This window comes from Protopterus annectens, chromosome 4.part0 (genome assembly GCF_019279795.1).
Source record: "Protopterus annectens isolate FY-2018-M chromosome 4.part0, PAN1.0, whole genome shotgun sequence".
Classification (NCBI taxonomy): Eukaryota; Metazoa; Chordata; order Ceratodontiformes; family Protopteridae; genus Protopterus; species Protopterus annectens.
The window spans coordinates 84,171,531-84,199,242 of NC_056733.1; the positions used below are offsets into that span (position 1 = coordinate 84,171,531).

Below are 27,712 nucleotides of genomic sequence, written 5' to 3' on the forward strand. Positions count from 1 at the left end.
GGAGAGTCCAACTATCCATCCCCCAAACCGAGAGTCTTGGATGATGGACAGATTCAAGAAGCGGGTCTACGCTTCAACAACCTTTACCATATGATCATTGAATTTCTTGGCACATTTTACCTGTCTTCAAAGGGACCTGATCACTGAGCTCTCAGGCACCTTGGCAAGGCCAGTGTTTGACAAGGTACGCAATAAATTTGTCTCCATGCTTGCGACCTGAGAATCGATATCAAACTCGTCCATGCAGCTTATTGCTCACACAGCAGAAGAGATGGTCAGGACAGTGGGCACAGGCATTGCCATCAGGCGCCATGCCCTTTTAAGTCTTCCTTTGTCAAAGCTCCAGTTGATGCTACCTCGCTTTTTCGCCCAAAAGTCAGAGACACACTAGCCAGGTATGAGAAGGGAGCAAAGACCCTTTCTGCTGTGGGCATGCATTTTTCTGCTCCTCCGTGATCTTATTCCAGGAATCAGAGGAGTGGAAAAATGTGGCTCAAGAAGTCCGAAGGGCCTCTTCAGGACACACGTGGAAAGTTTTCCCCCCAGGGCAGAAGGGGGGATCTTATCAGGAAGACAGCCCTCCCTTGGCAGAGGGGGGCAACATAACCGGGGTTTCAGGGATTCTTTCTCTGGACAACCCTACCAGGGCTCCTGAGTGGCTTCCCGATTGCCAACCTCTGGAAGCAGTCTGGGGAAGATTCTCTGCACCACTTAGATCAGATTTCTGGGTTCAGATGATAGTTACCAGAGGTTACTATATCCCCTTCGATCTTTATCCAAGACTGCAAAAGCGAATCCCTGACATTCCACCCAGTCAGAGGGATACAGCAGCACAAGAAATTCAAAAGCTGCTTTGAAAGAGTCATCCAAACAGTCCCACCAGACCAAATAGGATCCATTTTTTTTTTTTTTGCCGAAGATTATTTTTAGTGCCGAAAAGGACAGGGGACTGGAGGCCAATTCTTGACGTCAGTGTCTTGAACAAGTTTGACAGACAAAATTCCGGATGGTCACAGTACAGTCTATCCTGTTTCTGGAGAAAGACTATTGGATGTCCTCTATAGATCTTCAGGACACGTATTACCACATAAAGATGGGCAAGTGCTCCAGAAGATACCTCCCCTTCCAGCTGGGAGTCCGTCACTACCAATTTTGAGCACTGCCCTTTGATCTCACCACAGCCTCCAGGGTGTTCACCAAATGTATGGCAGTGGTGGTAGCTCACTTAAGACTACAAGGATTCCGTGTGTTTCTGTATCTAGACGACTGGATACTCACCGCCCGCACCAAACATCCACTGCTTCATGGCTTGGACTCCATCTTACACCTTGCAGAGTAGTTAGGCATTTCAATAAACAGAGAAAAGTCAACACTGTCACCCACACAGGAGATAGAATTCATTGGAGCAACATTCAACACAAACTTCTGTATGGCTGCTCCTACCTCATCACGGGCTGCAGAGGTTAAGATTACAGCTTCAAGTGATACTCTCTCAAGACAAAAGCCCCAGCTCGCTTAGTCTTACAACTCCTAGGGTCAATGGCTGCGATGATCACTCTACTTCCCCTTGCAAGGTATCACATGAGGCTGCTTCAATGTCTCCTGGCATCACACTGGTCTCTATTAACATACCCAATGTCTTACCTAATCTGCATAACCAACTGATGAAAGCAGGATCTAAATTGGTGGATGAAGTCAGAAGAGGAATTATGGAGTCACTCTTTCACCTCCGCTCAGCCCAAGACCGTAGTGGCCACAGATGCATCCCTGATGAGGTGGGGGGGGCATTTCCAGGGAAAGACCGTCCAAGGCACTTGGTCCCCCTCAGAGGCCAATTTGCATAACAATGTCCTAGAACTGAAGGCTGTGCTTCTAGCATTCCAGGCAACTCAATAGGCCCTCCCTTCAGGGACAATTGCTATCCAATCAGACAACTTGACGTGGTCTGGAACATCAACAAACAGGGAGGAACCAGATCGACTCATGTTGGGAAGCCCTAAGAGTGTGGCAATGGGCGATAACATCCAACTGCTTTCTGATAGCAATGCACATTTCAGGGAATTCCAGTGTGATTGCGGACAGACTGAGCAGATGTGTTCTCCAGCCTCATGAGTTCTCTCACTCCCAGTGTAGTGACAAAGATATTCCGTCGATGGGGTCAGCCTTGCTGTGACCTATTTGCATCTCCCATAAACCACAAGTGCAGGAGCTACTTTGCCCTGTCCCCCCCCCCCAAAGGGGAGACACCGGGAGATGCTGTTCTACATGATTGGCCCTGGGGCTGCTTTACGCCTTTCCTCCTTTCCCCCTGATCCCCCAGTTTTTGAAGAAAGACCAATGGTTGAGAAGAAAAGTGATCCTCATTGCACCTTATTGGCCCCGCCAAGTCTGTTTCCCCTTTCTCTGGCCTCACCTAGTTCACCATCCATGGACTGTGGACCCATTCCCAGACCTGTTGTCTCATCCACAGGGGTTGGTCCATCCCAACCTACACAGTATCAAGCTGACAGCTTGGTGCCGCCACTGTCAGTAATTGCCAGGCAGAATAATCTATCTTCCCCAATACAGAAAATACTTCTGGCTTCCCATAAACCATCCACCAGAAGACTATCTTAGTAAATGGAACAGATTTGTGCTTTGGTCTCTTGCAGAAAGAATTGACCCTTTTTTAGCCTTGATTAATAAGGTATTAGAATACTTATCCGCTATATTCCAGTTAGGAGCCTCAGCTTCTGCTATTGAGTTCATTTAGCTATTTCAAATTTTCATAATGGCTTTGCTGACCTTTCCTTAATGTCTCATCGCCTTTGCAAAACCTTCCTGAAGAGCGTTATGCATTTGAAACCGGCTTTAAAGAACCCATTGAACCTTGGTATTTAACATTAGTTTTGTAAAGTTTTTGTCAGCCCTTTGAGCCAGCAGCCACCTGTGATATCAAATTCTTATCTTAGAAGACCCTTTTCCTGGTGGCCACCACGTCCTCCAGGCGAATATTAGAATTACAGGCTTTGTGTATGAAACATCCATGTATCATTTTTGAGAGAGAGAGTATCACTTAGGACTTACCCCTCTTTCCTTCCCAAGGGTGTATCGGACTCTAATATTAATCACTCTGTAGACCTGCCAGTTTTCTTCCCAAACTTCTCAAACAAGGGAGAATATTGTTTACACTTGTTGGCTGTACACAGACAATTATGTTTTTTCTTGAATAGAACACAATCAGTTAGAAAATCCAACCAGTTATTTTTGTCCTTTTCAGGCACTCAACTAGGCAAACCAGTTTCCAAAGTTACTTTATCAAAATGGTTGAGAGATTGCATCACCCTTGTTTACGACCAAAATAAACTAAACTGATCAACTAAGGTCAAGGCTCATTCTACCAGATCAGTTCCACTTCAGTAGCCTTTCATTCTAGAGCCCCATGGATAACATTTGTTCAGCTGCAACTTGAGCTACCCCACATACCTTTATCACTCATTACAAATTGGATATGGTCTCCAAGGGAAGAGCATCCTTTGGCTCTATGGTACTCAGGAATCCTTCCATAAAGCCCCGCTAGACATAAAGTAGTTATTGACTCTGTCCCAACAATCATGAATGAATGAAGATTGACAACATCAGATAAAGAAGTTATGTTTTTACCATAACGTTCCATTTTTCTTGTCGATATTCATTCATTCTTGACATCCCACCCTCCAAAGACTCTGGAGGTGCGGATCTAGTCCTGGTTTTGTAGTAGGGCTGTTGCTCAGACAAAGCTTCTACATTTTATTTCTGCTGGCAAAACTCAATCGGAGGAGAAGGGAAGAGAGGCACTATGGGTAGCCTTAGCTGGAGAGTTTCTGGCTGGTGCAAGCTTGTTGCAATGGGCGAATCCGTTCGGAGGATGGACCCGACACACAACAGTTAAGAATGAATGAAGATTGACAACACAGATGGAACATTATGGTAAGAACATAACTTCTTTTTTTTCATTACATATAAATTCTGTAAATTATTTTTTTAAGGATGCAGGGTGCCCGTTTGTATTCCTATTACTGAGCATATTGATTTTCCAGTTTGCGCATTTCTTACCATAAGTCATGACAAGGCATGTAAGAAGGGTAGCCGTTAGTTTTTGAAGTATCTGTGGAACAAAGTACATAATGTTTTACGAGCAGAATCCTGCCTTTAATGGGCAACATTGAAAAAGAAATCAAACAAGGGTGATGTATATTACAAGCATTATCAGAATTCTCTACATTTATTTTGGACAGGAAGTGATTGTCTATATACCTAAAGGCCGGCTGAAGTAAACTAAGGAATTATACATGGGTAAATGGAAGGATGTGGTGATATTTAAGGAAACACTGCATCCCATTAAAACACTGTATCCCATTACAATCACACTATTTTTGGTTATAGCTTGTATTTGTTGTCTGTTGCTTTAGTTTGAGAATATGAATTGATGTTAGAAGTCCTTTTCACAAAGTAGGTTATACTTGAACATTGTGTTTTTTACCTGAACGGAAGATGTTATGTAATCCACCTAGCAGTGTATTGTTTTGGTCGGTGTATGATTTTCATGAAAGTGCAGGAGAGTAAGGACAGGACTAAAAGGTATAAGTTTCAGAAAAGAGAAATGGAAGCTGAGAAGGAAGGAAATATTTTTTTCAGAGGTATGTCAGCATAGTAGGTGGACATTTTCAGATTAATGTATCGTTGTCTTTCTTGTCAGAGGCTTGGAAAGGAGTGTACCCCATAAAGGATTGCAAGTTGTAAGGGAGAAGGCAGGCAGACACACATTTTTACTAAGCATGTGTTTATAAATATCTGTCAAATAAAATGAATCTGGTCTCAGATATGTCGTGTGGACATTTGTTTTATTGGGTGTATTACAACATAGTATGAGATAGATGAATCTCTGTGGGGTACTGGATCAAATGATTTCAGCATGATGCTTGTGTAGAATAGCAAGAAAGAATTCCTCTTATTGTGTTATATGTTATGGAATTTAATAAATATTTGGTTTTCCAGAAAGTTATGAGAGACTTATTTTGCTAAATATAAGGAAATCTCTGTGTTGGAGGATGTGGAAAACAAGTGGAGAAATACATTTTTAAAACATTAGCCAAAACTGCTACTCTTTCTCTCCCATCTACATTAGAGTAGCATGTGATATAATAAGATTCATTTATAAAAATGGATGAACAAATATTAACTTCTGATTGGTGGGTACCTTCCTCTAGCCTTGCATTATGGAAGCACAACCCCCCAAAGTTAAGGAATTAAATATTACTCAGACAGTACCCAGGAGAAGTCATTCTTTCCAAATGCAGCTTCTTACTTTATTCTCAGTAAAATTATTCAGCTGGGTCCTAAAACTAAAAAGTATTCAATCATCATCTTCTTTCAGCTGTTCCCATTAGGGGTCGCCACAGCAGATCATCTGTTTCCATTTCTTCCTGTCCTCTGCATCTTGCTGTGTCACACCAACCAGCAGCAGGTCCTCTCGCACCACATCCATAAACCTTATCTTAGGCCTTCCTCTTTTCCTGTTACCTGGTAGCTTCATCCTTAGCATCTTTTTCCCAATATACTCAACATCTCTCCTCAGCACATGTCCAAACCAACGTAATCTTGTCTCTTTGGCTTTGTCTCCAAACCTTCCAACTTGGGCTGACCCTCTAATATACTTATTCCTAATCCTGTCCACCCTTGTCAAATCTTAACATCTTTAACTCTGCCACATCCAGCTCAAACTCTTGCCTTTTTGTCAATGCCACTGTCTCCAAAGCATATAACATAGCTGGTCTCACTACCCTCTAGTAGACCTTCCCTTTCACTCTTACTGGTACTCGTCTGTCACAAATTACTCCTGACACTCTTCTCCACCCACTCCATCCTACCTGTACTCTCTTCCACACTCACCATTACTCTGAACTATTGATCCCAAGTATTTAAACTCATCCACCTTCGCCACCTCTACTACTTGCATCCTCACCATTTCTCTATCCTCCCTCTCATTCACACACATATATTCTGTCAAAGTCCTGCTGACCTTTATTCCTCTTCTCTCTAGAGCATATCCCCACCTCTCCAGGGTCTCCTCCACCTGTTCCCTACTCTCACTACAGATCACAATGTTATCTGCAAACATCATAGTCCACGGGGACTCCTGTCTGGTCTCGTCTGTCAACCTGTCCATCACCATTGCAAATAAGAAAGGGCTCAGAGCTGATCCTTGACGTAACCCCACCTCCACCTTAAACGCATTTGTCACTCCCACCGCAGACCTCACCGCTGTCACACTACCATTGTACATATCCTGTATCACTCTTACATACTTCTCTGACACTCCTGACTTCCTCATACAATACCACAACTCCTCTCTAGGCACCCTGTTATATGCTTTCTCCAAGTCTACAAAAACACCTGACCTTCTCTGTACTTGTCCATCAACACTCTCAGAGCAAACATCGCATCTGTAGTGCTCTTTCCCGGCATGAAACCATACTGCTGATAACTAATCATCACGTCCCTTCTTAACCTAGCTTCCACTAAACCTTCCCATAACTTCATGCTGTGACTGATCAGTTTAATCCCTCTGTAGTTACTACAGCTCTGCACATCACCCTTATTCTTAAAAATCGGTACCAAAACACTTTTTCTCCATTCCTCAGGCATCCTCTCACTTTCCAAGAGTTCATTAAACGATCTAGTTAAAAGCTCCACTGCCATTTCACCTAAACACCTCCATGCTTCCACAGGTATGTCATCTGGACCAACAGCCTTTCCATTCTTCATCTTGTTCATAGCTATCCTTACTTCCTCCTTGCTAATCCATTGCACTTCATGATTCACTATCCCCACATCATCCAACCTTCTCTCCCTCTCATTCTCTTCATTCATCAACCCCTCAAAGTACTCTTTCTATCTCCTCAACACACTATCCTCACTAGTGAGTATGTTTCCCCAAAACAGTCATTGTTTTTTTATTTCTGTGCTTATCAAATGCTCCTCGCATACAAAATTAATTTCTAACGTAATCCCATTTTTTACTCCAAATATTCTTTTGTCAGCAGTGGAAAAGCATCCCTGTAACTTTATCCATAACAGTTTTGAGCAAGAGTTGCAAAAAAGCTGCTTTTTTTTCCACTAAAAAAAGATTTTCTCACATACAATTTGCCTTTTGATTGGCTATAGTTCATCCTGTCAGCAGTCGTGAATGTCACACTTAACTGACTTCCAGTACGCATTAATAGAGTAATAGTCTGTGCTTTTTATGTGGGGAAAGCATGAGGAAAAAAGACCCTTTTTCAGTGCTGCTTGCTGATATTTCAGTGTCCTAACAGAAAAGCAACATAAAAAGTTTAAAATATGAAAACATTGACATTAAAAAGTCATTATACTGACATGAACTGCAGAGTAGATGGTTTTAAAATAAACATTTATCCAAAAGAAAACTGCTTCTAGCAAGAACTGCATTACAGTAGTATAGTTAAAAAAATTTAATATTGTTCAGTCTTGGCTGTTCATAGGGCTTAGAGACCATTTACATGAGAGCTGTAGACTGGCAGTGTCAGTTTATTTTGGGCAGGATTTATGGACATTTTGTTAGATGGAGTAGGTCTAGTATGCACTGGAGTGGTGTATCAAAGAACTTTACAATTTATAAAAGCTACTTCACAGTGGGATTTTTCCCATTCTGTAGCTACAATATTTCATGCATTGTGCTCATATGCACATGACCCCTTCCTCCCCACAGCATCATACTATGACTGGAGACAGAACACCAGATGTGTGTGGGTTGGTCTCCACTACATAAGTTGTGGAACTAAAGCTGCATACATGTAGACTTACATGTGGTATTGTGTAGCTTGCTGTACATAAGTTGTAGAACCAAAGCTGCGTACATGTAGACTTACATGTGGTATTGTGTAGCTTGCTGTACATGAGTTGTGGAACCAAAGCTGCGTACATGTAGACTTACATGTGGTATTGTGTAGCATGCTGACTTCACCCCATCCACTACTAGTTTGTTGCTCAGCATACAGAGCATACAGTGTTGAGAAGCAACATCAGTGTTCAAGTAAAGCAACATATTACTGTTATGTGGCAGGAAAAAAATGCTTCATGCTACAGAGGACCTTGTGATGCAGGCATATCTACCACCACAACCTCATCTGCCCACACCCCTCAGACATTAACACTGCTGAGCTCCCACCAGTGGGAGAGCACAGAATGCCAGACCCCCCCGTTAACTTAATATTGTAACGACCCTAGCTCTGCTGTCATGTGTAATGAATGGAAAATGTTTCTGTATCACTGTGCAGTATGATAACAGACCACAGTGCAGCAGGGGTAAAGAAGTCTGCAGTCGTGCAAGCATGAAAAAATAGAAGTTTCACAAAACAAAAAGTCTGTGCCAGTGCACACTTAAAACAATACTGGTAGTAACTTCCTGTGGAAATAGTGACTATGGGAAGAGGCAACACAAACAGGTTTTTACCTACTGTGCAGCTGTCTTCATGAATTCTGAAGGCCCGTGGTACACCACTCTCAAATTGGTGTGTTGAATTAAAATCAGAAGTACCCTCCCTCAGTACTTGCTGCCGTGGAACTTCTCAACAGAAAGGAAGAGGAATTTTCCCTGGTGTCTATGAGGTATCCCATGAGTCAAGGGCCATAGATATACTCAGTTGGCTCACTGCAGTCAATTTAAATCTGTGGTCTGCAGATAATTCCCCTCATCTCCATATGCAAAGGTGCTGAGAAATTAACTAACAAGCTTCAAATACAGTAATAAAAAATGTACCTCTCTGTAGCTGGAATACTTAATTGCTAAGGTGTATTTGCAGGGCAAATGATTCCAAAATATGGAATCTGACATATGACATTTTATGTACTTCAGAAGTTGTAAAATATTTCCACTCCAAATATTGATCTTTCCACCAAACTGTTGTATGTAGCCTCATGGGAGACAGACGTATGTGTCATAGGCTCAATGGAATTTATCTGGTCAGATTAAATAAGTAAATAACTGACCAGTCCATCCTGTTATATTCATAGGTGGTACTACGAAGAGAGATAAAAACAGCTGCAGATGTGATGTAAGAAGTAGATTTGATTGTAGCTGTTAGTAAGGACAATTGATTACATCAGAAAATGTTGCTCTTACCTCATTTTCACACACAAATATTTTGTTAGTATCAGGTGTGTGTTTTGCTTAGTCTGACAGACATTTAAGTTTAATCAAAAACTTTTTTTCTTTTTTTCAGTAATTACATATTTCATTGCTTACATCTTTTGTTCATTTATCAGAGCCACAGCTAGATCACCTTCCTAACTTGATGTCAAGTCGAAAAAAGTCTTCTTGAACCTTAGGATAAAAGGGAAAAAAGAAAAGGTCTTTTGAACTTCAGGAACAAAAAAAAAGCCTTCTCTAAGTAACTGTAAGCAATAAAGACATTAATTTAACAATCTGTGATACCAGTTGCATTTGTTTAAATGTATCTTAGTATCGCACTTGTGCCTGTGATATCCGTTACAGCTGTTTAAATGTATTGCAGTGTTACAGTCATGTCAGTGGTATCCGTTAAAGCTATTTAAATGTATCTCAGTATTACACTCGTGTCAGTGATATCAGTTACAGCTGTTTAAATGTACCTCGGTACTACACTCGTGTAAGTGATATCAGTTACAGCTGTTTAAATGTACCTCGGCACTACACTTGTGTAAGTGATATCAGTTACAGCTGTTTAAATGTACCTCGGCACTACACTTGTGTAAGTGATATCAGTTACAGCTGTTTAAATGTACCTCGGTACTACACTTGTGTCAGTGATATCAGTTACAGCTGTTTAAATGTATCCTGGTATTACACTCGTGTCAGTGATATCAGTTACAGCTGTTTAAAAGTACATCATTATTACACTCGTATCAGTGATATCACTTACAGCTGTTTAAATGTATCTTGGCATTACACTCGTGTCAGTGAGATCAGTTAAAGCTGCTTAAATGTACCTCGGTACTACACTTGTGTCAGTGATATCAGTTACAGCTGTTTAAATGTACCTCGGCACTACACTTGTGTAAGTGATATCAGTTACAGCTGTTTAAATGTACCTCGGTACTACACTTGTGTCAGTGATATCACTTACAGCTGTTTAAATGTATCCTGGTATTACACTCGTGTCAGTGATATCAGTTACAGCTGTTTAAATGTATCTTGGCATTACACTCGTGTCAGTGATATCACTTACAGCTGTTTAAATGTACCTCGGCACTACACTTGTGTAAGTGATATCAGTTACAGCTGTTTAAATGTACCTCGGTACTATACTTGTGTCAGTGATATCAGTTACAGCCGTTTAAATGTATCCTGGTATTACACTCGTGTCAGTGATATCAGTTACAGCTCTTTAAATGTACCTCAGCACTACACGTGTCAGTGATATCAGTTACAGCTGTTTAAATGTACCTCGGCACTACACTTGTGTAAGTGATATCAGTTGCAGCTCTTTAAATGTACCTCGGCACTACACTTGTGTCAGTGATATCAGTTACAGCCGTTTAAATGTATCCTGGTATTACACTCGTGTCAGTGAGATCAGTTAAAGCTGCTTAAATGTACCTCGGTACTATACTTGTGTCAGTGATATCAGTTACAGCCGTTTAAATGTATCCTGGTATTACACTCATGTCAGTGATATCAGTTACAGCTCTTTAAATGTACCTCGGCACTACACTTGTCAGTGATATCAGTTACAGCTGTTTAAATGTATCCTGGTATTACACTCGTGTCAGTGAGATCAGTTAAAGCTGCTTAAATGTACCTCGGTACTATACTTGTGTCAGTGATATCAGTTACAGCCGTTTAAATGTATCCTGGTATTACACTCGTGTCAGTGAGATCAGTTAAAGCTGCTTAAATGTACCTCGGTACTACACTTGTGTCAGTGATATCAGTTACAGCTGTTTAAATGTATCCTGGTATTACACTTGTGTCAGTGATATCAGTTACAGCTGTTTAAATGTACCTCGGCACTACACTTGTGTAAGTGATATCAGTTACAGCTGTTTAAATGTACCTCGGCACTACACTTGTGTAAGTGATATCAGTTACAGCTGTTTAAATGTACCTCGGCACTACACTTGTGTAAGTGATATCAGTTACAGCTGTTTAAATGTATCCTGGTATTACACTCGTGTCAGTGAGATCAGTTACAGCTCTTTAAATGTACCTCGGTACTACACTTGTGTCAGTGATATCAGTTACAGCTGTTTAAATGTACCTCGGCACTACACTTGTGCAAGTGATATCAGTTACAGCTGTTTAAATGTACCTCGGCACTACACTTGTGTAAGTGATATCAGTTACAGCTGTTTAAATGTACCTCGGCACTACACTTGTGTAAGTGATATCAGTTACAGCTGTTTAAATGTACCTCGGCACTACACTTGTGTAAGTGATATCAGTTGCAGCTCTTTAAATGTATCCTGGTATTACACTCGTGTCAGTGATATCAGTTACAGCTGTTTAAATGTATCCTGGTATTACACTCGTGTCAGTGAGATCAGTTAAAGCTGCTTAAATGTACCTCGGTACTACACTCGTGTCAGTGATATCACTTACACCTGTTTAAATGTATCCTGGTATTACACTCGTGTCAGTGATATCACTTACAGCTGTTTAAATGCATCTTGGTACTACACTCGTGTCAGTGATATCAGTTACAGCTCTTTAAAAGTACATCATTATTACACTCGTGTCAGTGATATCACTTACAGCTGTTTAAATGTACCTCGGCACTACACTTGTGTAAGTGATATCAGTTACAGCTGTTTAAATGTACCTCGGTACTATACTTGTGTCAGTGATATCAGTTACAGCCGTTTAAATGTATCCTGGTATTACACTCGTGTCAGTGATATCAGTTACAGCTGTTTAAATGTATCTTGGTATTACACTCGTGTCAGTGATATCAGTTACAGCTGTTTAAATGTATCCTGGTATTACACTCGTGTCAGTGATATCAGTTACAGCTCTTTAAAAGTACATCATTATTACACTCGTGTCAGTGATATCAGTTACAGCTGTTTAAATGTACCTCGGCACTACACTTGTGTAAGTGATATCAGTTACAGCTGTTTAAATGTATCTTGGCATTATACTCATGTCAGTGATATCAGTTACAGCTGTTTAAATGCATCTTGGTACTACACTCGTGTCAGTGATATCACTTACAGCGGTTTAAATGTATCTTGGCATTACACTCGTGTCAGTGATATCAGTTACAGCTGTTTAAATGCATCTTGGTACTACACTCGTGTCAGTGATATCAGTTACAGCTGTTTAAATGCATCTTGGTACTACACTCGTGTCAGTGATATCAGTTACAGCTGTTTAAATGCATCTTGGTACTACACTCGTGTCAGTGATATCACTTACAGCTGTTTAAATACATCTTGGTACTACACTTGTGTCAGTGATATCACTTACAGCTGTTTAAGTGTATCTTGGTATTAACACTAGTGTGTGTCTCAGTGTTGCAGTTGTGCCTGATCAACAGTTCTTTAGCAATGCCAAATGTACCCCCTTATATAACCCTTTAATTAATTTGTGCCTGAGGTAGCTTCCCCCTTCGACTCTCCCTAGTTACATCACTGATTTTTATTTTTGTTTTATTGGGAGGATTATAAATAGAATAAAGCACTCTGATGTTTGGTTTATTGTCTGATAACAGCATGGACCTAATTTATTATTATGCACTGAGGGATGTTTTTATCGGGCAATAAACCATACCTCATTATCTCTTAAATTGGTCATATGTAAAGAATATGAGGTTGTCTGTGTATTTTTTGATGTTTATATATTATTTATACAGTATTTGCTTCTTTTCCTTGAGTTACATATACTGACATTGACTAACATGGCATGGAGTTCAACTTGTTTAATCAGTTGCATGATAATGAAGAATTGATTGAAGCTGCAAATTCATTACTGGAGGTCGGTGCAACAGGAATCTTACCTCCCCCAACATGCAGGCACCTCAGGGTAGAACATTTTAAATTTGGGAGTGAGTGTGTAGGGTACTCTCCTGTAGAAAGTGTGCTGCTGCCCAAAGAAAAACAGTTGATTATTAAATGTATTGAATACATTTTGAACAGTTTGCTCAATTTGAAACTGCATTTGATTTTTTTGTAAGTGCCATATGAATTATGGTTAAGTTAGTCAGATGGGAGTCTTGTTTCATGTCTGATCCTGAGGACTGCACCTCACAAGTGTTTCCCCATATCCATATGCAGTGCTGCATTGCTGTGATTCTCAGGGTATGAATTCATATGCCTGGTATAGGTGTAAAATCCAGAACTTTCCGATATTCGTGGCATCATAGTTGAGCACGTAACAACTTTAGCCAGTGATGTTGTTGATTTGCTGCATCGGGCAGCATTTTTCAGTCCTGTGTACATACCATGAGTTAGCTCAGGCAGAAGAGCAAGGACAAGCTTGCAAAGTTGTCATACTGATGACATTTAGTTGATGGAAGACTTGTGCATAGTATTTCTTATGGTCACTTCTAAGCCCAGCCTTAACAACTGCAGGGCCCAATTTAGATCATTTTTGTGGGGCCTTTCATCTGGTTCCCCATCCGTCTGCTTGCTTCTTGAACATAAGACTGTTTCAGAGTAGATATCAAGAATAAATGCTGTTACTGTGTATTAAAGTAAAACAATATGTTTGTTAGCTTACATTTTGTCATAAGACTTGGTAAAACAGAAGTAAACTACTGTACTCCTGGACTGCCCCACCACCACCACCACAGTCCAACATTTCTTATAGTTAGTTCTTCTCCCACTGTCTGTCTAACTTAGGCATACTGTAAAGGGCCAGTCTGACTGGCCACTGAAGTTCTGTGTCAGTATTGTCTGTCACCAGATGGATGCACCCTAGCCTAACAGTAAACATGTTCCACACACTTTTTTTAATTATATTCTGCTTTTCTGTCTCTCTCCTTTCTTGCCTTCCCCTCATTTGACTCATGACTTAGTCTCCTTCACACTTCATGCCCAGGAATTGTACATACTAGATGTTGTATATTATTTTCTCCAACGCTCTGCAGGTACTGTTCTTACTTGTTTTAGAACTTAATGTGAAGTTGTTCAATCTCGCCTTCATTCTTACTGATGAGTTCGGAGCCGATCCTGTGCTCCGAGTCGGCCAATTTGCAAAGCTGGAGGTCAAAGCCCTATCCCACAATGCACCTCTACTTTCCCCAGATCTAGTTTGCTGCTACAAAACTGATAGTGTATTTCTCTACAGCTCAGGCTGTTTGAGAGATGAGTTCTTCTTTTTGTGGAATTTTTCCCAAAAAATTTTTATTATACCTATTGTTCAGAGTTTATATAAGCTTGTGTTTAGGATAGATTATCCGTTTCAGATTCTCTCCGTTTTCTTCTATAAAACCTTCTGTTCTTATTGTTGGGCGTTGGCCCTTTTTGGTTTCTGTGTTTTCAGTCAGTTTGGCTTATATTGCCCTATCCTTACAAGCCGAGTTAGGCTTTTTGCAGTTGCTACAGTTTTTCTTAGCCAGTTAGGCTGTTTTCTGTTATTTATCTTTAGCCCATTAGGCTTATTCCATGATTGCTGTTACAGTTAAGCTCTGCCTATTTTTGTACTCTTAGCCGGTTAGGCTTAGTTTCTTTTTGCTAACAGTATATTGTTGCTTTTTCCTATCTGAGGTTGTAGTGTATTATCATCATTATGTCTGAGAAGGCCAAATCAGGGTTTAAGAGATGCCCTAAATGCAACCAGAAGATGTCTATAACTGATGGTCACTCCACCTGTGTATATTGCTTGGGAGAGGTCCATCTCCAGGAAGTTTGCTCCATTTGCCATGGATTCAGCATTAGAGTTTTGGCTGAAAGGAAATGTAAATTAGTGGAGCGTGGCTTGATTGTCTGCTTTTCAATTAGACTTGGATTCTGCTCCAGGAAAACCAAAACCTTCACCAGCTTTCTCAACAAGTTCAGGACCAAAGGGCTCTTCGGTTCCGAAAGTATCCAAGAAAGCTCCTGTCTCAGCTCCATTGACATCGGAACCAACTGTACAGGTAGTTGGTAGGAGCCAATCCCCAGTCTTGGAACCAGTATCTCCTACCTTGAGATCCCTGATTCTGGGTTCACTGGCTCCATCTGTAGTTTCTTCTTGGATTTCCAGACTGTCTGATTTGACCGTGGATCGTGTGGTATGGAGACTTTTATGGGATCCAGCGCTAGCTAAAATTCTGTCAGCTTCAACTCAAGCAGCTTCGAACCGACAAAGTCCTCTCCTGTAGTATCTGCTCCTCCAACTCGAATCAAGATATCGGAGCTGGAGGAGGCTATTCAGTCATTTGTGGAACCTTCGGTGCCAACACTCACTTCAGACCTGTCTGTACCAACAACCCTGATGTCCTCTGCTCCAACGGCGGAATCTGGGAGCAGATACTCTCCTGTTGATTCTGGGGGGGGGGGGGTCGAACCAATATGTCTTTGGTGCGGATGAGTTTGGCTCCTACCTCTGGCTCTGGGCCAATGGTTCTGGTGCGGGAAGTGTCTTCGGACCTGGGTGCTTCCTCGCATTGGAGCCATGGTGCCTTTGATGCCATGAGGAGGGTTTTGTCCCCTCGGACTGCCACAACTTCTGATATGGCCACCTCCTCCCGGAAAGCGCCTGAATCTTCTCCATTACTGCAGATCCACCATAAGCGTAGGGACCCGGAGCCTCAGGACGCCCCTTTGGGGGAACCCTGCTCTTCCGAGACCTCTCCAGAAGTTCCCACTGAAGAGGTCCCTCGGAAGAGGTTATGTAAGTGCAGACATTTAGATTCCCCCCAGGAATCCATCACGTCAGACACTGATTTGGAGGAATCGAAAGGGTTCACAAAGTCCCCCTCTGAGGATATCTCTTTTGGGGATATCCTTGAGATCCTTAAGCAGAGGGGTGACTGGAAGCCCCTGAACCCTACTGAGGATGAATCGGTGCTCCTGAAGGCTTTCAGGTCTTGACCCTCCACCTCTTGGGTGTCTCCACCCTTCGATGAGTTGATGGATCTTTTGTTTCGAAGGGTGTGGGAGTCACCAGATTCAATGGAGCCTGTCCCTAGGAGGCCCAACAAATACATTTCAGCTTCTCACGATAAGTTCTTCTTATCTAAACCCATACCTGTTGATGCCATGGTGGTGGCGGCAGCCACGAAGAAAGAGATGTCTGAGACCTCTGCATCTGTCCATCCTCCTATTAGAGAATCTAAGATCATGGACAGATATGGTAAGAGCATGCTCAGTTCTACGACCGTTGCCCTTCGGTCATTGAACTGCCTTGCCCACTTCACAAGGCTTCAGAGAGATCTCCTGAAAGAGCTTGGAGATGCTCTCCAGGTTGCAGTAGCCGATTCAGTGGCGGACAAAGTGATGTCTCAGCTTGCTACCGTCAACTGTATTGTAAACTCTTCCATGCGCCTTGTATCTTACACAGCTGATGGAACGAGTAGGGCAGTGAATACAGGAATTGCTCTGCGGAGACATTCCTGGATGCACTTATGTTCTTTTGCAGAACCTTTTAAGTCGTCATTTGTGAATACTCCTTTTGCTGGTTCTTCTTTGTTTGGACCAAAGGTTAGAGACCCTCACCAGATGTAAGCAAGATGGTAAGACTCTATCTGCCGTAGGAGTCCATTTTTTTACCCCTACTAGACCTTATCCTAAAGGTCAATGGGGAGGGAAAATGTGGTTCTGTAAGACCCAAGGAGCCTTTCTGAACTCACAAGGTGAAGCCTCCTTCAGGGGCAAAGCAGGGGGCAATGGTGGAAGACCATGCCCATGCAGCAGAGGGGGTCTGCAGAACCAGGGTGACAGGGATCAGTTCCTTGGGAAGCCCTATCAACACTCCTGAAAGGAGGCCTGACTGTCCTGCTCTGGAGGTAGTCGGGGGAAGTTTGTCTTTGTACCTAGGCGCCTGGCTAAAAATCTCAGTAGACCAATGGATACGAAACATTATATCCAGAGGATATTTCATCCCCTTTTTTCACAACCCAGGCCAACAAAAGGAATCCCAGATGTTCCACCCAGTCTATAGGATGTGGCATCCATAGAGGTCCAAAAACTATTACAAAAAAAGAGTCATCCAGCCAGTCCCAGCAGATTCTTTTTGGTGCCAAAGAAGACAGAGGACTGGAGACCTATTTTGGACCTCAGCAGACTCAAGTATGTGGTAAAGACGATGTTCCAGATGGTCATGCTTCACTCCATACTCCCGTTCTTAGGGAGGGACAATTGGATGTGCTCTATAGATCTCCAAGATGCGCATACTACCATATCAAAATGACCAGGCCATCCAGGGATCAACTGCACTTCTGGCTGGGAGCCAGTCACTTCCAGTTTTGGGCCCTGCCTTTTGGTCTCACTACAGCCCCCAGAGTGTTCACCAAATGCATGGGCAGTGGTCATGGCTCACTTGAGACATTTAGGAATCCAAGTGTTTCCATATTTGGATGACTGGCTCCTCACCGCCCCCACCAGGCATCAACTTATTCGATCAAGGGACACTGCCTTAGATCTATGTTTCCAACTGGGCATTACGATAAATTTAGAAAAGTCTGCTTTATTGCCATCGCAGCGTACAGTGTTTATAGGAGCAGACTTAGACACGTTCACCATGTCCCTAAAGCTTCCTCGAGAAAGAGTGCTTACCCTCTGGCAACAAATTGTGGATCTCCTGTCAAGACACACAGCACCAGCATCGCAGATTCTCAAGTTGCTTGGCACTATGGCAGCAGCGATTATTGCAATACCCCTAGCGAGATCTCACATGCGCATTCTTCAGTGGCTGCTATTCACATGATGGACGTTTCAGGACTTACCGATGAATCACCCAGTTCTGATAACCAATTCTTGCAAGGACGATCTTCGGTGGTGGCTAACGTCCGAGATGGTGACTATGGGACGTCCATTTGTCCTCCCAGCTCCAGTTGCAACAGTGACCACGGATGCCTCCCTGATTGGGTGGGGGGGGCATTATCAGGGACGGACAGCCCAAGGTACATGGCAGGTTCACGAGGCTCATTTGCACATAAACATCGTAGAGATGAGAGCGGTTCTCTTAGCGTTGCAGTCTTTTCAAGACTCTCTTCCTCTAGGCACGATTGCGATCCAGTCAGACAACATGTCTGTAGTCTGGTATATAAACAAACAAGGTGGAACCAAATCTTACCCCCTATGTCAAGAGGCTCTAAGATTATGGAAATGGGCATAGTCCACCCAGCGCTTTCTGATAGCAACGCACATCCCGGGGAAATCCAACGTGGTAGCGGACAGACTCAGCAGAGCAATTCTGTTGCCTCACGAGTGGTCTCTCAAAAATGAAGTAGCAGAAGTCATTTTCCACAGATGGGGCCAGCCTTGCTGTGACCTTTTTGCATCCCCCACAAACACCAAGTGCAGCAACTACTTTGCCCTGATCCCTCAACAGGGACACAACCCCCGAGTGATGCACTCATTCACGATTTAACTCCGGAACTCCTTTATGCCTTCGCTCCATTTCCTCGATTCCCAAAGTTTTACAGAAAGCCAGTTTTCTGGGCAGGACACTTTTCTTAATAGCCCCATATTGGCCTCGTCAAATTTGGTTCCCTTTTCTGAAGCCTCATCTACTGAAAGAGCCTTGGATCCTGAACCCAGTGCCAGATCTGTTGACCCACTTGTCAGGAGCTCTTCCCCCTACTCTCCAGTCCATCAAACTGTCAGCTTGGCTGCTCCAATTCCCAGAATAGCCAGGTTCCAAAATTTATCAGAAGAGGCTCAACATATTCTCGTCTTCACATAAATCTTCAACCAGGAAACTCTACCTCAGTAAGTGGAAAAGGTTTTCCATTTGGGCCCATCAAAATAACATTGACCCTTTTCTAGCTTCCATTTCGGACATCTTGGAATTTCTGACAAAACTGTTCAATGAAGGAGCTGCAGCAGCAACCATTCGAGTGCAGCTGGCTGCTATTTCTAATTTTCATATAGGTGAATCTGGAAATGGTATGTCTAACAAGTTGGCTAAGGCTTTTTTGAAGGGTACAATGCACTTAAAACCACCGATCAGATCTCCTACTACTCCATGGAATTTGAACCTAGTCCTGTCCAAGATTATTCTCCCACCCCCTTGAACCTGCCTCTTCTTGTGAGCTGAAATATTTTTCTTAGAAGACCATTTTCTTGGTGGCCATTGCATCAGCATGTAGAATTTCGGAGTTACAAGCCCTTTCTATTAAGCAGCCGTACTTGATATTTCACAAAGATAGGGTTTCCCTCAGAACGAATCTGTCGTTCTTACCAAAAATTTGTTCCGAATTCACACTTAATCAAACGATTGAATTACCTGTTTTCTTTCCCAATCGCTCAAATCAATTGGAATGTATGCTTCACAAGCTTGACATCCATAGACAACTTTGTTTCTATTTGGACAGGACAAAAGAACACAGAAGGGCTGATCAACTGTTCATCTCCTTCTCGAATTTTAGAAAAGGTGCACCGGTATCCAAATCTACCTTGTCTAAATGGCTTTCTGATTGTATATTCTTTATTTACCGTGAAGCAGGCATTGCATTACATGACAAGTCAAAGCTCATTCTACCAGAGCGGTTTCTACTTCTGTAGCCTTTTTGACCAGGCTACCTATTGATTCTATTTGTGCAGCTGTCACCTGGTCAAAACCACATACCTTTATATCTCACTCCAAGGTAGACAAGGCCTCTAGGGACAGAGCTTCATCTGGGTCTGCTGTCCTTTAAGCAGGTACTCCCATCAGCCACCCAAGATTGTGGTTCTGGGGACGCTACCCATCAATAAGAATGAAGAAGAGATTGAACAACTTCACATAAAGAAGTTATGTACTTACCATAACTTTCCATGTGAGTTGCTCTTCTCAGCTTCATTATTATGACCCACCTACCCTCATCCAATGTCTGGAAGTTCGAGAGGTTCTATCTTGGTTTTGGTTCTCCTGAGGAGTTTCCTCTCACCAGTTTTCTGTATGATTTCCTTGAAATCTGGGGTAGGTTTAACGCTAGTTGGCAGCAAACAAGATTTGGGGAAAGTAGAGGTGCATTGTGGGGTAGGGCTTCGGCCTCGAGCTGTTAGAGACCTCGACCTTTGTAAATTGGCCAACTCGGAGCTGAGGATTGTCTCCGAACCCCATCAGTAGTAATAAAGGGGAGAAGAACAACTCCCATGGAACGTTATGTTAAGTACATAACTTCTTTTTTTACTGACTGAATTTTTGTATCGCATCCAGTTAATTGTCTTCACATATGCTACATACTTTCCTGATATACACTTTTTTTCCATGTTTGCTCTTTCATTACCATTACTGCATTTATGTTGACAAAAGTTTGTCCCCCCCCCCCGTTTTCTACTGTTTTACTGTTTTAAACAGTTTCAGCAAAGTTAATTTTTTATCCACCTCTGCATCTTGCCACTCAGCATGTATACCTTGTATTTCACTTGTCTGGGATTATTTTATGCTTATCTGTGACTGCAAAAAGCATTTCTCTACCATGCTACTGAATTGATAACATTCGGTCACAAGTTTTAGTGATCAGAAGTTACCTCCTCACAGTATCTGCATTTTGTATTCTTACTAGTGTTTGTTTTCATGCTGTCTGACACTTCTTTGTTCATTAATAACCATTCATAAACCCTACATCAGCAAGAAAAGCAAAATAAAACAGTACTTGTCTGTCAGAGTTCAAAATAAGCCTGGTCTTGTCTTCTTATACAGTAACTAGAGTGCTACACAAAACCAGGTGTTTAATCCAACCAGTTCTGGTTTGAAAACCCTTTTGACCACTCAGCACTAGCAATTGACTGCTAAGGGAGTATGCTCAGATAACACTGTGAGCCATACAGGAGTCACGAAGCTGCAGTTACTAATAATACTGGACTAGCCAATGGTGCAATGCGTAATGGGAAATGTCTGCTTCACTAACAAGGCTGTAACTCTGCAACTGCTATGGAAGCGAGACTATCAGTAAGAAAATGCCTTGTAAGTTCTGGTTTAGTGCACGTTAGGCAAATTGCTGAGTCATGTAAGGCATACTAACCATGTCATTGCCTAGTACGGGCCCCCCATAAGGGATTGAGGCCCTATTGGCCCAACTGGCCTAAGGCCAACCCTGGTCACATCCCGTAAGCCATAGCTGTTTCAATTTTCTCAATGCATAAATGTAGGGAGACAGAATTAACCGTAATACATTTAATGCTTCACTAACATGAGTGTCCAGTGCTTTAGTCAGTCAGCAGGTGTACTTCATTCCATGATATTTGCATGCAACTATTTATACTGAGGGGCAAATGCCCCCTTATAGGATTTTTTCATTTTGTTGACAGTCTTTTTCAGGCAACTGATATGCTGGTTTGCTGTTAGTCCTTCCTTGTTCGTTTTTTCCCCAGTATATGTTTGCTGTATTCCTTATTCAGATACCCACACTTTGGCACAGAGTTGTTTGTCGCATGTGCAGGCTGGAACTGTTTCCTTCATTGATGAGTCCAGGCTATTAGAAAATAAAACAAAAAAACACAGATATGTGCTAATAGCAACAAAAGAAAGGAAGAAGTAACCTTACACCAAAAAGACCAAAGTACATTTGTTAGTGCAGAGGTTTGCCCTCTGCAAGTATTAGACTCCACCGCTATGACTAGCCCTAGGAGCCGATCAGCACGCAATCCAATTTCTCTGACAGTTTGACATCTAATTTCTAAGGCTTATATTGAGTTTCTTTTACCTTTCTTTATGCCCCTGACCATCCTTCCCTGATGGTCTTCCTTTCGTTAGCTTTAAAAACACAACAGAGATGTAAGGAGATAGCTGTTACCAGAATTTAGATAAATAACTGACTTCACTTCCTTGTTATCTGTGAAAAATGAAAGATAAAAGCATTTCAGTATTGCAATATTAAGCAAGAGGCTTATTACAATCTGCATTACTGCTTTCTGTACTTTTTCTACATTACTGTCATTGTCTTGTATAGCTCTGTCTAACTTCCCTACTTCTAATCATAGTATTTAATCACCTAACTTCCTCTCAAAATCGTGCCCCATCTCCATAAACAGTTGCTTTGTATGACTTCTCAGCATCTTCAGTACCTCCATTTTAGTCAAACTTGTAATGCTGTGCTGTGTTTTTAGAGAGCGCTTTTGGAGTTTTGAGTGTTGGAATTGTAACACTTCATATAGTTGACCTAATTAGGTTATCTGAAACTTGTGATGTATTCTGATTGAGTGTTCAGTGTGGGAGATTGGTTATGCTCTTTCCTTAGGCTATGCAACATTAGCGTTCCTATGTATTAAAGTAAGGGGATGTAATGAAACTCACCTAACATTCGTGAAACGGGAGTGCAGGGGCTTGTCTTCCATACAAAAATTTTTTTTTGTCTTTTGTGTGTATTTTAACTGAGTGCCAATTTTCATCCTAATGGTATTAATTGTTTGAAAGGTTGACATGTCATTGCCATGTATTCTACATGATAGGGTACCAAAATGTTTACTTTGTTTCCTTGACTGCTGTAGATGTTTACATTACTGTAGGTGCAACTTGATTGCAGCACTGGCCCTCCATTTATGTACTTTAGTTTTTGGTTGCTCTGTATATTTGTTTATTTCCCCTGTGCTGTGCTGTGCCTTGAAACTTTTACCTTTAATGGGTCCTGCCCAGTGGAGCTTTATTGGACAACAAAAAAAATAAATCAGTCAAATTATATGATGGCAGTGCTGTTTTTCACGTTAAGTATTTTAAGAAGAAAAAAATGATAATCGAGCAAATCATTTGCTTTTGGAAAGTAGTTTATATAGTTCTGCAACCAGAATGTGTGTGTGTGTGTGTAGCTGTTTGACGTTTTACATAGTAGTACTTACTACATATATATTTATATATGTATGTGTGTGGGTCTTGCATTACATCTAACAAACTTTTCATCTGATAACAGAACATCTAAAACATTTCATTTAAAACACATTTAGCCACATCACATTACATCAAAAATGTCATGTGAACCAAATACTCCTCCAAAATATTTTTTTTGCAAGAGAGTAAGCTTCCATTTGTGTGTGTGTGTGTGTGTGTGTGTGTGTGTGTGTGTGTGTGTGTGTGTGTGTGTGTGTGTGTGTGTGTCTTTGCACCCAACACAGCCCTTGTTTTGCAATCCAGTAACCAAAAACTCCTGTCTACAAACCTATCTAATCTGCTGGGGATTTCCTGTTCTCATACAAGGTTACTAAAGCCTAGAACTACTTGCCTGTATCCATTAGGTCAGTACCCTCCCATCTTTCAAAACCACTCTGAAAGACTTCCTGTCTAAAACCTGGCTCTGCTCTTGCTCAAAACCAGAATAAACTATATCCCTAAATATGAGCAAGTACCTTTTCTTTCCTTATACCTTCGTAGTCTACTTTCTTCACTTCATTACTTCTGTCAAATTCTCTTCCCTGACTTTCTCTCTAAATATACCATAAGCATGTCTTCTTGCAATTCCTGTTTGTATTAGACTAACTTACCTTTCATTTCTGTACAGTCAAAATTTATGTTAAGTATTAAATGATTGTCATGTAACTTGTATTGATTCCTAACCAATTATGTCTAATTTGTTATAATTATTTAAACTGCAGATGTTTTTATTTCTGAAGATTGTAAATTATTGTTCTTAAAATGTTTTGTAATAATTTGGAGCTTTTCCCCCTGGGTCTCCGCTGGAAATGGACTTCTACCCAGTCTACTAACTCCACAGCTGCACAACTGCAGAGAAGATAGAAGATGCATCCCATTGTGAATCATTGCTGTTGCACAGACCTGTGGGTGGATATTAGTAAGCTACAAATAGTGCACTAAACTAATTTGCCTTGTTGTTCTTACCATCCTAAATTACACCAGCTTTAATTCTCTGTAACCAATTACACTTTCTCACCAAATGTGAAAAGACCAAATGCGTTTATGGAGTAAATGTACTTCAGAGCAAACCTTTTTTAGATAGTTTCAGGTTTAGACTAAGTGCATCATAGATTAAATGTTGCATACCCATGTAGGTGTGTGAGTGTATGTATGTGTGTGTGTATGATGTATATTTGTGTGTGTGAGATGTACAGTACACAGCAAAAGAAAAATACTTATAGATGATGTGCTCACAAAAATGTATTACATACCTTGTACTGTGTCCAGAAAAATAGTAAGATGGGTACAGAAGTAATGAGAATTTCAACACAGTGTGGCTGAAATGTTTATAACAATCTAGCAGTTGCAGCATGGATGTCTAGTTTACATTAGCAGGAACTTTTACTTTTGCACTGGCGGATAGAACAAGTTTGTTAGAATGCATTCCCCATGGTATATTGGTAGTTCCAGCAGTAAACAATGTATTAAACGTATTTTTCACAAAATGTTTAGCTAATATGTATGTTTTATAACTGTTTGAGTTGTATATCGCAAGTAAATAAAGTATCGAGTTAGATTGTTCAGTAATTCATGAAAGGATCATTACACCTGTCTTGGTCAAAAATCAGATACTGACAACTCCCCCATCAAAACCTCTGTCGATCAGAAGATAATCTGACTGATATTGTCAGTTTCAGTGAAGCTTAACAATACAGCAAAAGTATGACGTTCTCCCAAAAAGCACACAAATGATCCTAAACCATATTAAAAAACATATGCATGGAGGTTCACTTCATTTGTACATCTCAACTTGGGGTAGAGACCCTGTCAAACTCCATATCTGGGAGGCTTTACACTCGTATATGAGGGACTTTGTCCGACACTTCCCCCTAACTGTGGAGTAAGAATAATTCCATAAAACTTCAGGGTACATTTCCTTATCAATAGCAATTTGCCATGCTATGGCACCAGGACAGAAACATTTTGATAGTTAAAGGTCCAGTTGCTTGAAGTGTGATGAAATCAGGTACTCATTTTATTCATTTGTTAATGTATTTGTATTAATGCTAACTTGATGACATTCTGTAACTTTCAGGTTTTGACAAAAGTAGCTGAAAGGTATCCTAAGCAAAAAATAGATCACCTAGTCATAATTTTTAATTAACAGTTCATATACCTCTCCTTGTAAGTCTATAATAGCATCAGTAGGAAATCTTTTTCTGTGTGACTGTATTTTTGCTTCATTAAATCATATTTGGATAATTAAAATTAAATGTATGGTTCTGTAATGCTGTATAAATATATATGTATACGTTTTCTTCTTGCAGATTATTGGTTGTCAAGTTGAGAGAAAACCAAAAGATGCTACTGAACGTTATACTCGCTGGATAAATAGTCTAACACAAGAACAACTGCACTCACAGGTTTGCAAGTACCACTCTTGTTGGTCTGGAAAAATGGACATGTTATTAATAAGCTATTAGTGACCAAACTTGCATAGCTGTAATGGAAGTCCTGTTATATGTATAGAATGTCCAGGACATGACAAAGGCATGTTGATATGGTGCGTCAAAGTATTGTAATTACTGGACTAAGGCACGTAATTTAATATGACTTGCAGTAATGAGTCCGGCTGTAGGAAGCCTCAGTCATCAGCTGTGTGAATGGCCCTGATGTACTTTGATTTGTTGACTCTTGCCCATAGATTAAAAGTATACATATTTAGTGTCTTGAGTATCCATTTGTAAATCCATTGATCATACATATTGCTCTAAGTAAAGATTCCACTCGGAAATACATGCGATACCAAGTTCAAGCTAGTTTTCAAACTTACCCTACTTCCTGTCTAGTTATGAAAGCTTTTTTTCTATTATTTAAAGTACTGGGCTTTTGTTCCGAGCTATAGCAGAATCAGATCAAGGTGGCTTGTACTTAGGTTATTACAGGCCCCTGAATTTTCTGCAAGCGAATTCAAAGCAATATTGAACAAATTGGGAATTTGCTTTAAAACTTTTGTAAACACACAGTTATTGTCTGATTCATTATCTCCTGTTAAATTAACCTCAAAAAAAGTAGAATAAGCAGACAAAAGTTGGTGCTTGTCTGCCATTTTGATACAGGCCATTTTAGCTCTCCTTTAGTAACTCAGTTGTGATGTTGATATTCACAAAGGTTTAGATTTTGTTGCAAACTGAACAGGATTATTGTACTATAGTTTGGCATGGTACTGTGAACGGTATACAGAATACACACAAGGACTAGTCCCTTATGTTAGCGTTTCTCTGTCATAGCTATGGATATGGAAATGCTGCACGTTAGGTTTTGATAAAAGTAATGCACTGTTCCATTAATGTGTTTATACAGTTTGCGTAATTATTAACTGGCTGTGTAATAGTTAATGTTATAAAAATGGTAATTTTCATAACTTCTGCACTACACTCAATGACATATTGAGAGTATTATGAATTACATTGTGTCCTTAATTAGTTCTGATTCTTCAGATGTGCTCCAGAATGTGTAAAAAGGTCAAAACTTTTGAGTGTTTGGCTATGCTTGCATAATAACTCTGCACTTTCACCATTTGAATGCAATGGCATAGGGTAGCAATGTGTTTGCCTGGTTCATTGTTCTGGACCTTTATGTAATCTCTAAGATACGTCAGTTTGTTTCCTTGTGTTTTCATTCCCTAAAACATTTAGTTTTCTTAAAATAATGTCCACTTCTGCCCAGTGACTTAGTTAAATTAATGTTTCTTCTCCACTTACATTATCATGCAGATGTCTTCCTGTTTTTATAGGTGATTACTAGATCCCATACGGACTGTATAGCTGACAGCAAACAAAGCTGAACATGTTGCATTGCTAGATGCTAGATGTAACACTGAGCAGATGTGTTCCTTTGCATATTGTGGTCATTCTGGTGTTGCGTTTGGGCCTTGACGTTAGGTTGATGGATATGGGCATTTGAAATTTGACCTCTTCAGTGTTGGTTTGCATTGAACACACTCCTTGTTATCCACTTTTTGGGGGGTAGGGGGCAGATATTGTTTTCCTTTGCTTTGTTTCTTTCTGGCAGTTTATTTGGAGTAGTAGTTAGCAAATATAGTGCAGTGGAAGATTGATTAATGTGGTATTTAAGTTTTGACACTATTAGTGTTACTTCATCATGTTTACCACTCTGAAACCTTGTAATTATGTCATAGGAAAGTATTGCTCCGCAGTCGTGTTAAGTAAAACACCTTCAGCAATGTTTGGTTTCTACTAAGTAATCTTAGGTGGAGCAGCTACTTTTCAGAATCAGCCATAGATTCTCCAGCCATTATCCTTCACTAGGTGTTGGCCAGAATGTCTGACACTAAAGTAAACCATTACATAGGAACAAGTCCACCACAGAAATCTTGTTTTGAACCCCCTTCCCATAGTAGTTTCCTTACTAATGGGTAACTGCAGTCAGTCTTTCAGTTGTAATGTATTTTGACAGAACAATACTTGCTTTCTTTGCGGTATGCTTTAGCTGATATATTTGTTTTAATTCTTGTCATTTATGTTTGTCAATATAATGACTGCTTTTTTATGTCTATATTAGTAATTTTCTTTATATGCTGTTGAAAGCTTTGTACTTCATATTTAGTGTCTGTGTTTTTTAGGAGAAGCTCCACGTGGTTTCTGTCACTAGAAGTTAGATCCTCTTAATAATAGCTACAAATCTGGCACTTTAAGTCGCATTACAGTGACAGAATTATTACAATATGCATGAAATGTGGGAATGTTTGAAATATTA

At 40.8% G+C, this 27,712-nt stretch overlaps 1 protein-coding gene across 1 annotated transcript in view; it reads left to right on the plus strand.

The window, feature by feature from the left end:
- LOC122800215 (UDP-GlcNAc:betaGal beta-1,3-N-acetylglucosaminyltransferase-like protein 1) overlaps nt 1–27,712 on the plus strand; it is a gene marked incomplete in the record, with an annotated part of 1,890,971 nt that overhangs the window by 1,571,604 nt on the left and 291,655 nt on the right. The window contains 1 exon segment of the mRNA XM_044069711.1: nt 25,261–25,356. Coding sequence (XP_043925646.1) covers nt 25,261–25,356 — 96 coding nt within the window.